Below are 13573 nucleotides of genomic sequence, written 5' to 3' on the forward strand. Positions count from 1 at the left end.
TTACTACACTGGCAAATATGGTTTGAGGATATGTGTAAATACATGTAAGATACGGCTTTACACTTTGTATGCCTGTAAATTGGCAGTTATGTTACACTGCGACCTGCACATCAGTTAGTGATGTCACTTAATCTTGATGGTCTGCGTGTTCAAGGAATTTTGTCGTTATTCAAAGGTTATAATGTTCATCTAACGTTCCTGTGACGCTCATTGTGTGTGCTGCGTAATTAATAACAATCTAGCAAAACCGAAATGGTATCTCCTCATCGGGAGTATTTGAGGTCTCTCTCCGTAGAATGTATATACCTACTTCAGTTTTACAATGAATTTGAGTGCAAAAACATGATTCTGTATTGCGGACATGATATCATATTTACAGCATAGAAACATGCATATGGCCAGAGCGGTTTGTGATAATGACACAGAGAGATCTCTGCTTTGAAAGGTAGACCAGTAGCCTACTCTATTGGAAGTGGAGAACCTGGTGAAAATGGGAAAGGAAAGTCATGGCAGGAGCTGAAACGAGCGCACGGGGCTGCTGCTCTTCTCGGGGCTGCGGTACAGGTGGGCATTTTGTGCCAACTTTCATCAAGGAGCCAATTACTCTTTGCGGGGCAGGGAATCGTTCCGCCTGGACTGCGAGACAAAGCCTTTCGGAACCGCTTCACATATTTTGTAAGGGGGTGTTGCAGTTAATTCACGCTTACATGTAGGTTACTGTATTTTTCAAGTGAAACATTTTGTGGTGAAAGAGGCTGATGATTATCGATGGGAACGACGGCTGGTAGAAAAAGGCCATATAGAGAGTGACCTCTAGAAAGGGATACTGAGCACTGGGAACCATCTCCGCTGGAGGTGCTGGTGGTGGCCGACAGAAGAGACAAACTGGTCGGGGGAGGACAGGTGTACATGCAGTGCATGCTGTGGTATACCACGTAAATCTGATAAGGTTACTGGCTTAAACCAAACCGTACTTAAATGGTATAACGCGTTAATAAAATATAAATGATCAGAGTAAAATAAATATAAATATAGGCTACGTGAATAATAAAAAACTATCTGTTTGGCCCATAATATAAACCGTTATGTTATAATAAAAACGCCATTATGCTCGTTTATGTATGGAGCTTTGCGTTAATGAAATTCATTTTCATGTTATTATGATACATACATGCTTTGTAACAGCATTTATCGAATAGTGGGTGCACTAAGCCACATATTGAGAATTATTTTCAATTATCGACGGAAATAAACAATCAATCCCTGTAACAAGTTAATATTTATAATACGCACACAACGACGAGTTCAAATGTCACAACACTCGAGCCATCAAAACACGAGGGCACGCTGCATTTTCAGGTGACATTTTCCTTTAAGATGATGTAAGACTTTGTTCCCCTGTACGGTTTCTCCCCTGGCCGCTGAGGCAGCATCTAAGCGTGTGCGCGGTGCCGTCCGGAGCAGCTCCCGGAAAAGGCTCCGCTCCTCGGTTAGCGGCGCTATTACGCACCGGCCACTTCCAGCTTCGCATCAGACGGCAGGAGATGAGGAGTTAAGCGCCATCGAGGCGCTTTGTAAGAGTGCATCTCGGCGGAAACATGTGAAGTGTCCTAAATCAATCTGCTTATTTGGGTGTGTATTTATATATACATCGTCACACCTGATATATTCCTCTGAAGTTAAACTAGGAACACTCGAGATCAACGAACACGATTGTGCTTCAAAGAAGTTGGAAATATATCTCCAAACAGCAATGATTTCCACTTGGACTTCTGAAGTTGCTGATAAACTTAATTTTATTCGCAGATATGGATTGATGTGAAATCAATTGATTTTGCCGAGGTGAGAATCTCGTTACAATATATATCTTTGCGGGTCATGTTTTACATAAGGACTGATAACCTTAGCATTTCATTGCACACGATGTCTTTAAACTACGACTTCGCAGTGGGAAATTGTCGTTTAATTGCTACCCTCCCCCTTCTTTGTCGTACTGATTAGGATGTTCTCGCAGGCTGTAGAGGGGCAGTAATTGATATAATATTTTAAGAAAGCATCGATGTTTTGCCGCTCGTAAATAATTTAGTGAATATCCCAGATTTCTCCATTGCCCCCATCTATTAGTCCCTCTGATATTTTGGAAGCTGCATGCAGACAGCTGCTTTGGTTTGGTGATGGAGTACTTACTGTAGGGGTAGGTGGATATACGCTACGAAAATTGCCACATACTGCAGGTCGACATTCAGGCTTCGGGATCGTCAGCTTTAACTTCTGCATCTAGTTTCACTCGATTTTTTTCTTGCAGTTACAGGACCAGTCGTCGATCGCATTAAGAAAACAGGATATCATAAAGAAACTTTCTGCACAGCCACCAGACGCCGGTGCGATTTTCGTGTGCATGACTGAAACGATGGCACTGAGTGGGAACTGTAGGACTTACCCTAATGCCAAGGAGCAGGGGACTGTCCAGCCCGCTTTCCCCGATGTTATAGAGCTGAATGTCGGGGGGCAGGTCTACTATACTCGACATGCCACATTAATCAGTATTCCCAATTCCTTACTGGGAAAAATATTCTCTCCCAAGAAAGATGCATCCAACGACCTGGCACGGGACCCTAAGGGACGCTACTTCATCGACAGAGATGGCTTTTTATTTCGATACGTATTGGACTACCTCAGAGACAAGCAGGTCGTGCTGCCCGATCACTTTCCGGAGAAGGGGAGACTGAAGAGGGAGGCGGAATACTTTCAGTTGCCGGAGCTGGTGAAGATTTTAACCCCCGACGACCTGAAACAAAGTCCAGACGACTATTGTCACAGTGACTTAGAAGACGCTTCCCAAGGGAGTGACCAGAGGACATGCCCCCCGGCATCAATAGTGCCAGCCAGCAGGAAGTATGGCTTCATCACGGTCGGGTACCGAGGATCGTGTACGATGGGGAGGGAGAGCCAGAGCGACGCCAAGTTTAGGAGGGTGCCGAGGATTTTGGTCTGTGGAAGGATCGCTTTAGTGAAAGAGGTCTTCGGGGAAGCTTTAAACGAGAGCCGTGACCCGGACCGGCCCCCCGAGCGGTACACGTCCCGCTTTTACCTTAAGTTCAAACACCTGGAGAGAGCCTTTGACATGCTGTCCGAGTGCGGATTCCAGATGGTGGCCTGTAATTCGTCGGTGACGGCATCGTTTGTCACCCAATATACCGATGACAAGATCTGGTCCAGTTACACGGAATATGTCTTCTATCGTAAGTCCATCATCATTCTCTTCCCCGCCATATCCAGAACCCGAATGGAAGTCAGACATGCTGATGTCATCGTTATTTATTATTCGGTGGCTGTGTAAAGTTGATTACCCCATATTTGTAAGATTTGCGCAAGGGATGCGCATGCGGTGGATGGGCAGTAGTTCATCAATCGGTGTGCTTCTATAAGTGACCACCAGGAGGCGTCCTCGGTACGCTCATGGTCCGGGACGCCCATATCTCCCCCCCCCCCCCCCCCCCCCCACGCATTGAATCGCTCGGAGCATCTTCGGCGATCGTAGGTTTCCTCTGGAGATTGCGTGCGTGCCAGAGATGCATGGAAATTAAAATGCAGGGTGTGATCTGTCCATTCACAGATACGTCAGGAGTGTTACTACTGTATGAGGACCGGCTTACTGCCGTCTGCCAGTCAAACACGTGCTTGTGTGTGTGTGTGTGTGTGTCTGCATTAGGTTTACGTTACATTGTGGGGACCACAAAGCTGGCCAGCGTGGCTTAAACGTTTCTCTTGATGCGCAAACAGGCACCGGCTGGATTTTGAAAGGTGTTACATGTTTCATTAGAGACTTTCATCTTCAAAACCTCTGAGCTGATTTTGACATTGTGGGGACTATTTTCCATATCCCCACAAAGATCTGTGATTGAAATCAAAAAACTAAAAATGCCAAATGTCTTGTATTTTGTTTGGATACTTATGGTTAAGGTTGTCATGTTGGGATTAGAGTTTCCCCCCATTGAAATGAATGAACAATCCCCACAAAGATATGAGTAAAGGTCTCAGTGTGTGTATGTGTGTGTGTGTGTGTGGGTGTGTGTACATGTATATTTACATGGGCACCTCATTTAAAATCTAAATCTTAAAATATTTGTATAAATTAAATCATCAGTGCATTACTGGAACACTTAGGTAATGAGACTGTTGGCACCAGTGGCTGTTTTGGTCAGTAATGGCCACTGATGAATGATCTTGTGCTGCATATGAAGGCGGCTGCTTGGCCACGGCCGGACATCCGCGGTTATTTCTTATTTTGTCTGCAGTGGACACAGATAAATGGGAATCTGCCATTGGTCTGAACGCGAGCTCCATTTCCTGCCTTCCTGACAGTGCGCTTCTTAAGCTTATATCCGTCTAGCTGGGCTGGGTGGGCGTCTGTGGTAATGGAGACTGGGAGAAGCTCCCGTGGGCTTTATGGTCCAGCAGAGGAGATGGAGGACCATGAGAGAGGGACAGCTGTGGAGAAGCGGCCCCCCCTTTCCACATATTAGCCTAATTAAGAAAGAACAGTGAGTAACAGCAGAGTCGGGTCCCTGTTTGTTAGCGAATGGAGTAATTTGGCTGGAAATGATAACTTAATTGCTGGCTTCACCCAAATACGCACTTTGGTGCAAATAGAACGGGGGCGTGTCGGTGTCACCGTGGGCGTGTTGTTAGAGCTACGCGGCGATCCTGTCCCTCCCCGGCCAGCATGGCTTAAACGTCTGTTTGTGATGAGCAAACAGGTGACGGCTGGATTTGGGAAGGGGTGACATGTTTCATTAGAGACTTTCATCTGCAAGACCTTTGAGCTGATTTGTTTATGCAAACGAACAGAAAAATAGGGCAGAGATGTTTCCAAGTTCTTGGTGCCGTTCAAGGCCATTTTACTCTTAGTACTCAGTCGTTGCTCCTCAAATCATCTAGTACATATGCATACACTCTGTGGGCATTTGGTTCGGTACAAATAGCTGGTACCAGGTAGACCAACTTTTGCCTCCAGAACTACTTCAAGGGTACATAGTTTGTGTGCCCAGTGTGTGTTCGGCCTTTGCACCAGCACTGTTGGACTAAGCTGTTGTTTTTGCACTTGTGGCCTTCCTGCTGGCTTTAACAGATCCGGCCGTTCTCCTCTGATCCCTCTCGTTAACACAAAGTTCTCACTGCCCAGGATTGGATGTTTTTTCTTTATCACAGCGTCCTCTGCAAACCCCAGAGGCTGCAGTGTGTGGAAATGCCCGGAAGGCGGCTGTTCCTCAGACCCGAACCCAGCACGTCTGGCACCCGCGTCACAGCCCATCTGATTGGATCGTTAGATGACGTGTTGCCGCCTTTCTGATGCTCAGCCGCACTGTGAGGGACCTGCTGACCCCGTCTGTCTGCTCTGCGCATTCAGTTGTCTGGAGGATCAGCCTCAGCTAGATGTACCGAATTAATTGGCCACTGTGTGAAATCACAAGCTGCATTGTTAGTGATGTGGTAATAATCAGATAAACCAATCTGACATTATTGGCAGGAATGAGTCGCTTCATTTTGTTTATCATCCACCTATCAGCTTCTTTGATTACAAAGAATGCATGAGGTTTGCTGTCATGGATTCTCCTGATTGGCTGTCCCGGTCCGTTACGGTTCTGCCTAAGACAGACCGGGTACCGTATGTGCCATTAAAAGCACTCTGTTCCTCCCCCAAACAGCCGCCCTTGGGAGTGTAACGGGAATGTGACCCGGTTGATTTCTGCTTCCTTGCTCTCTTTGTTTTTAGAAGCTCATGACATTCTCTGATAAAGCCTTTATAGAGCGACGTGAAGACGCATGGCAGACCTGTGGGTTCTGGGCTGTACGTTCCAGGTGGACCGAAACCCATCTGCATTTGGGATGCAGGTTCGGGGAAGTTTGACTGATTAGTAGAAGATGGCTTGAAGCCCGTGCCCACCTGTGCTGGTCTGTGCCTCTTGGAGCCCCTCCCCCCAGCCCCCCCGCTGCTGACCATGCTGCAGAATGCTAATCAGGGAAGCTAGCCTGCTTCCTGAAGGACGTGTGACTAAATGAGGTGGATGGAGGGGGTGACACTGTGCCGCTGCCCTGTCACGCTCCCAGGCTCTCGGTGGCCGGCCCTGGGTCGCCTTTTCAGGCTCTGCTGTTCCCATTCCACTGTAGCACCCTGAACAATCAACAGCCTGTATAGTCACTCACCGAGCTACTGCACGCCCGGAGTGATTTATAATTAATCACTGTGCCGCGATGGCCAGCGGACGCAGTGCAGTGCGTTGTGAATCACGCTGTAATCTTGTGCTGGACAAGCTGTATCCTCCAGGGACGAGGGACGTTGGATCTGGGCCTGCGGGCCCGTGGGCGCGGTGCGTACGACCCTCCTGGCGGTTCCTGGTGCCCAAAAGTGGGCTGCAGTGTTTTGGAGATTGTGAATCTAGACAGGCGGTACTGCATGGGTTTTAGGAGCTGACAGCATGGCGCACTGTCACCCGTGAGCATCAGGAAAGAGGCTGTGCTTGAGAACAGGGGACTCCCGCTGCAATAGTGTGACACAGCCTCTGGGGGGAGCCTCCGGGTTCTGACAGCCTCATTCATGCTCGGCAGCTGAGACTGAGCAGAGGGGGGGGGGCTGAAGCTAATGTCACCTGGTAACAGGCTCCCTGATACCTGCCATGGAAGCATACAGGCGTGAGCGTGAGGTGACGTCATGCAGGGATCATCCGGTAAAATCCCATTTCCAATGTCCATCACAAGTAAGCTAAAGCATTGCTAAACAGCCTGTGACACATAAAACCTGTTTACAGTTTTATTGTAAATTGTCACCACTTTAAAGTGTTATAATGCAAAACCATTTGAATGAAAAGCTCTGAATTACATCCCAACTTTCTCAAAAGAAATTTTGCATTGCAGCTTATTATAACAAGGCAGCAGTTTATACTGTCATGTGGAGTCATGCTGCGAGAAAGACAAATAAAACCATGCAGATGCTGTGTGCTGTCCGTCCTGCAGCCGTCTCCTGCTCCGGGGTCAGCGGGGTTCATCTGCGCTGCTCTGTGGCTGTTATGCTGCTCTGGGGTCAGCGGGGTTCATCTGCGCTGCTCTGTGGCTGTTATGCTGCTCGGGGAAGATGAGCCGTCCTTTCGGTCAAAGCTGAGTGTCACCTTTGAAGTCAGAAGCCCTGGAATGATTATCACAGATGTTATTTTCTGGCTCATTGTAACTTCTGCTGAATGATCACACAGATTGTCTCAAGCAAGTCAAGCAGAGAATTAGTTCTATAGGACGAATTTGCAAACAAGCTTTGTAAATAATGGTAAATATTGATCTCACAATATTGTTAATTGCAGTGCGGGGTCACTTAATGGGTAATACTGTTGCCTCGCACCTCCAGGTGCGTGACGATAAAATGCAACAGTTCCCGATAATCACTGTATGTTACATTTCCGGATGATAGGGGGATTTTGGCCAAACCAAAAACTATGGATTTTACACAGGATGTAGCTCTTAACTGAGGTTGAAGTTAAAACAGAAGGGATGTTAAACTGTCAGCCCACTGCAATGCCCCTTTTTACACTCACACTGCACCACACGATGCCAGAGCAGTGCCCTCAGCTTCGCTCACTGCAAGGCCCCTTTTCACTCACACACTGCACCACACGATGCCAGAGCAGTGCCCTCAGCTTCGCTCACTGCAAGGCCCCTTTTCACTCACACACTGCACCACACGATGCCAGAGCAGCGCCCTCAGCTTCGCTCACTGCAAGGCAACATTTCACTCACACACTGCACCACACGATGCCAGAGCAGCGCCCTTAGCTTCGCTCACTGCAAGGCAACATTTCACTCACACACTGCACCACACGATGCCAGAGCAGCACCCTCAGCTTTGCTCTCTGCTTGAGTCCGAAGAGCAGTTGCATTGCATTTAATGGAGGTGCGTTCCAGGGCTTATCGTCAGGCCTTCATAACACCCCTAGGGAGGGGAGCAAAGTCTGCTCAACCCTTTCACATGCTTGTCTAAAATTAGCCTTCCTGTGAGTTTTTTTTGCCCATGTGAGATTTTAGACTGGAGAGTGAGATGACATGGTAGGAAGGGGCGGAGTCTATTTCACAAGTCCCCCAGCGCTGTTCTCACACTGATGACTCATTGCTAATGGTCCTTTTAGACCTGCAGAAGACATCGGTCTACAGTCCTGTATCTTAAAGTCATGGGAGCACAAGAATGCAAGTTTTCCGGAAGCTTCCAGGACCTGCAGCCTCTCCTGTGTGCTTCCCTGAAAGCCATGACGGGCTTCTTAGGTGTCCAATTGCAGGCTTCCTCTCGCTGAGGGCTAGGACCTGGACGGACGGGGGTGCAGTTTCCCACGTTACTCGGTTATACTGGCAATGCCCATCAAGCCGGAACGTCATTCACAGGGTGACATTCTAGCGCCTGGCTGAGCTTCACGCTCTGATGGCTAACGGCCATCATTATCTCCATCAGTGTGGACACGCTGGAGATGTACAACTTGCCAGAAGTCACGTTTGTCCCTGAATTGTAGCAATTCTGCATGAAGAATGAAACAAAACTCTGGCCTTGCACTCTGAGTCACTGATCACTAACTTGCAGGGACAGCAGTACAGAAACAGCTCTATAGCATTAGGTTCCTTGTATCTATCACATCATGCAGTATAAAAAATAAAAAATCTTTTTGCAAGATGATGCCTGTGGCTCTGATTTAGCAGGAACACAATGATGGCAGAGACAAGCCTATATGCATTTAAACTGGCTGGAAGAAGTGTAGCCTTGAGTGAGGGGAAGAGGCCACATTGAAAAGCTTCATTTTGATCACACAGGGGTCATGTGGCAAGAGAATAATGACTTTTGGGTGAGAATTCTAGAAATCACCAAGTACCTGAAATGCAAATTCAGGTAAATTCTTTTTCCCGGTAGTGTATTTGGGAACACACATTTGCCCAAAGGTAATTTATATATGAATAATCTTTTCAAATGTTGTGTAGTAGAGAGTCTATTGCGTATCTGATGGAGAATATCTGGATCACGGGTCCAGATCCCAGAGCTTGTAGGCAGCAGCTGACCTGGCAGTGTCGCCGCTCTCCCTCCTCGCCCCGTGTCGCCGCTCTCCCTCCTCGCCCCGTGTCGCCGCTCTCCCTCCTCGCCCCGTGTCGCCGCTCTCCCTCCTCGCCCAGTGTCGCCGCTCTCCCTCCTCGCCCAGTGTCGCCGCTCTCCCTCCTCGCCCCGTGTCGCCGCTCTCCCTCCTCGCCCAGTGTCGGCCCAGTGTCGCCGCTCTCCCTCCTCGCCCAGTGTCGGCCCTCTCCCTCCTCGCTCCGTGTCGCCGCTCTCCCTCCTCGCCCAGTGTCGCCGCTCTCCCTCCTCGCCCCGTGTCGCCGCTCTCCCTCCTCGCCCAGTGTCCGCCGCTCTCCCTCCTCGCCCCGTGTCGCCGCTCTCCCTCCTCGCCCAGTGTCGGCGGTGACACTCGGCTGAGAGCGCTGGAGTATTTCGGGACGCTCAGATCAGGATGTGAGAGTCCCTCTGTTGTTGCCTTCCTTCAGGTGACGCCTGGAAATGGCCTGCAGGTAGCTGAGTGTCCCTGTGATTAAAGCCGGCTTCCGGCCGGGGTCTCCCTATGCTCGAGAGTGATTAATGCTCGGGCCTCTGAGGGGAATTCACCGCTCCTCCTTTTTAAGGGGCAGAAGAAGGGTCACAGAGGGGCCACCCCTTTCATTAGCCAATGAAATGTTTTGAGTCAGGCAGTCACAAGGGATGGGGTAATTCAAGAACCAATGAATTTTCAGCGCCGGCCAGTGTCCCTGTGGTCCCGCCTCTTTATACACCCATGGCTGGACCAGCAGCAGTGGGGACTGTGCCAAAATCTGTCCCTTTGCAGAAAACCACATTAAAACAGCTGATGGATTAAGGTGTTTAGTTGAGACAGTGATAATTGAAATTAACAACATTAGGAGATTTTACACAACCATTCTGATGTGCTTAACAGCCACTTGCCTGATATGAATGATAATTGCTAATTGCTAACAAGTGAAATTGAATTATATTAATGGAAACTCCACAAGTTTGTCTGTATATGAGATGATGAAAGAGTATGAAAGGGCGCTTCACACCGAACTGAAGGAAACGGCTTCATTGTCGATTTGAATAGATTTTTTCCTCATGTTTTCCATGGGCTGGTGACTCTCAGAAAGCTTAAAAACACACAGCAGACAGCTCGATTTTGTTCTCAATGACACTGCTTGGAATCTTCCAGAAAAGAACAGGGGTCAGGGGGTGCATCAAGTCTCTCAGAATGACGAGAAGTGTGGAGAAATGCCCAGCAGAGAGCTTTGTTTTGGTTTTACGATTTGCTGGTTTTACAAGCAGAGGAATGCACTGTGAGGTGTTATGGGTATTACCTGGGTATTACCTGGGTATTACCTGGGTGTAACCTGGGTGTTACCTGGGTGTAATTATGGGTATTACCTGGGTGTTACCTGGGTGTTACCTGGTTGTTACCTGGGTGTTACCTGGGTGTAATTATGGGTATTACCTGGACCCGCTGCGGAGGCCCCCCCTGCCCACGCGGGGCCACAGACGGGCACGTGTCCTTGCGGCTGACGGGCTTTTAATAACCCCTGCACACCTGACCCCTCTTCTCTTCCCGCTGGCTTCATATTAGCTGGGCTTTCCCTCCTTATGCAGTGTTCTGTAGGAGATCGCTGCTGCATCTGAATACATACATGCCGTGTGTGTCTGTGCCTGGCTATGCGTGTGGAGGCCGGATCAGCCAGCGGGTCCGGCCCCCACACGTTACACTGGCCCCCTCTTGATGTGGAGCTCCTGTTCCCTGCATTGAGCTGTGTTGCCTCTGTTATGGCTGCTGTTTGGCGTTTGGCTTGGGCTTGTGGCTCGCAGACAGTGAGCTGAAATCCCTTCATGGAGATGAATGCACTTTGACTTCAATGCCGGGAGAGTAAAAAAGTCTCATAGAAAGAACCTGGAAATATTTATGAGTGAAAAAACCAGTAACAGCAACAGAGGGGTGAACTCCACCCCCTTTCAAACATTTCCCATATAAGGGCTGAGGGACATTTCTGGCCCAAGCTTACATTTCATTTCTTTAGCAGCGTTTCATTTCTTCTTTCATTTCCAAAGCAATGCACAGCTGAGGAGGCCAATCTGTGGAGCAATTGGCGGCTGAGGGCCGTGACCAGGAGGGCCGAGCCTGGGATGTGAACCAACGACCATTTTGTGTTTAGATGCTAAAAAAAATATATTTCGGTGTAATTTTTTGGGGTCAGGAACCAATTAATTGGTTTTCCATTATTTCTTATGGGGAACATTAGATCAGAACTCGAACTTTTTAGGATTCAATCCGGAGTTCTGAACGGATTAATTTCGAGTTGTGAGGTACCACTGTATATCCAAATACAACCACACAGTCTATGACTGTGTTCAACTGCGAGGATGACAGTGATTATGATTGGCTCAGAGATGGCATCAGAGCTCATTCAAATATACTGATTTTTAAAATATATTAGATAATATTTCAAATGTATTAGTGCAGCTTATTGATGGCCTAAGCCCAGCTGACTATCGTAGTCCTTGCAATGTGACGATTTCATAGTGTCGATGTTAACATGGCACCTCCTGCAGTGTCGATGTTAACATGGCACCTCCTGCAGTGTCGATGTTAACATGGCACCTCCTGCAGTGTCGATGTTAACATGGCACCTCCTGAAGTGTCAATGTTAACATGGCACCTCCTGCAGTGTCAATGTTAACATGGCACCTCCTTCACTGTGTCGATGTTAACATGGCACCTCCTGCAGTGTCGATGTTAACATGGCACCTCCTGCAGTGTCGATGTTAACATGGCACCTCCTGCAGTGTCAATGTTAACATGGCACCTCCTTCACTGTGTCGATGTTAACATGGCACCTCCTGCAGTGTCAATGTTAACATGGCACCTCCTTCACTGTGTCGATGTTAACATGGCACTTCTTGCAGTGTCGATGTTAATATGGCACCTCCTGCACAGTGTTGATGCTAACATGGCACCTCCTGCACAGTGTCAATGTTAATATGGCACCTCCTGCAGTGTCAATGTTAACATGGCACCTCCTGCACAGTGTCGATGTTAACATGGCACCTCCTGCAGTGTCAATGTTAACATGGCACCTCCTGCAGTGTCAATGTTAACATGGCACCTCCTGCACAGTGTCGATGTTAACATGGCACCTCCTGCACAGTGTCGATGTAAACATGGCACCTCCTGCACAGTGTTGATGTTAACATGGCACCTCCTGCACAGTGTTGATGTTAACATGGCACCTCCTGCACAGTGTCAATGTTATTATGACACCTCCTGCACAGTGTCGATGTTAACATGGCACCTCCTTCAGTTTGTATGCTAATGAGCATCACGGTAAGCTGCAGCTTTCTGCGGCGCCGTTCCTCCTTTCGGGGAATATTCTGGATGTAGCTGCTCCCGCCGTTTTCTTCCTCCCTCAGTTTTGCCTCTCTTATCTCTCTTCCATCTGATTAAATCACAACTGTTTGCCACATGCAGGGCTGCAGCGTTTAGGTGCCTCCCCCTGCGAGGGGTGGTCTGGGGGGGGGGGGGCGGGGGCATGCATGTGAAGACTGAACACCGTAGGCATGTCTCTGTGTGACTGGGGGGCAGCACATTGCCGTAAGGTAGGTGTGTCCAGCCTCATGCTCTCTGCTTTCTGGGATAGGCTATGGATTACTGCCGCCGCATTACTTATAGAAACCGATGGATGGATGGATGGATGGATGGACAGGCAGGTGGATGTGTCATCATTACTTCTTCCAGGCCTCTGTACCTTTGCAGTTTTGCCATCTGAATTAATTGACGACTCTCAAAATGTTCGTTCAAAAAAAATGCCACTGGTGCCAAGTGAACTCTGCTTAACTGCATTTCTCCGGCTTCCCAACACTCCTTCCCCTCCGAATCCAGTCACGAAGGCTGCGGCCGGATCCCAATCCCTACGCTTCTCGTTACCAGCAGCTACTCAGATGCATTTTCACAGTGTCGTGCTTTTGGCCTTCAGGTTAAAATTGCTGGCTAGGTATGTTTCAGTCCTGGTGTAAAATCCGTATCGAGATATTTACGCGTAAGTGGTGACAGTGAACTAGACTGCGGCCTCATGAGCTCCTCACCCTGCTGGGTAGCTCGCCGTTACAGAAACATGCTGCTTCACTTTCAGCAGGCTGTCATTCCTACTAGTACTGTAGTTCAAACAGTTCAGGCTTTAGGTCTGTGTCCCTGAACAGGAGGCCTGCAAATGGATGAGGTTTAGCTGCTTAGTTGGTTGTCAGGAAACTGCTTTTTAAACACTGACGTTAACTTTCATAATATATCAGTAACACTATGTACAGATTATTTGAAGTTTTACTTTAAATTTGATTGCTTGCTAACCATGGAAGCGCAGCAGCGCAGTCAGTCACTGCCAGGTTTAGGTCTGTGTGCATCTGCAGTCACTGCCAGGTTTAGGTCTGAGTGCATCTGCAGTCACTGCCAAGTTTAGGTCTGGGCGCATCTGCAGTCAC

General features: G+C 48.5%; 1 protein-coding gene across 3 annotated transcripts in view; it reads left to right on the forward strand.

Annotated features, from left to right (window-relative positions):
- Positions 1-1431: 1431 nt before the first annotated feature.
- The window catches only part of LOC111833361 (BTB/POZ domain-containing protein KCTD16-like), a 47155-nt gene continuing 35013 nt past the window's right edge, over positions 1432-13573 (forward strand). For 2 of the 3 annotated variants that reach the window (XM_072717730.1, XM_072717729.1), the window contains exons 1-2: positions 1432-1842; positions 2306-3242. In XM_072717730.1, the coding sequence (XP_072573831.1) occupies positions 2399-3242 (844 nt within the window). In that variant the 5' untranslated portion in view covers positions 1432-1842; positions 2306-2398. The remainder of the gene's footprint in view (positions 1843-2305; positions 3243-13573) is intronic. The other variant, XM_023791556.2, reaches the window with a different exon arrangement.

Source organism: Paramormyrops kingsleyae, chromosome 10 (genome assembly GCF_048594095.1).
Source record: "Paramormyrops kingsleyae isolate MSU_618 chromosome 10, PKINGS_0.4, whole genome shotgun sequence".
Classification (NCBI taxonomy): domain Eukaryota; kingdom Metazoa; phylum Chordata; class Actinopteri; order Osteoglossiformes; family Mormyridae; genus Paramormyrops; species Paramormyrops kingsleyae.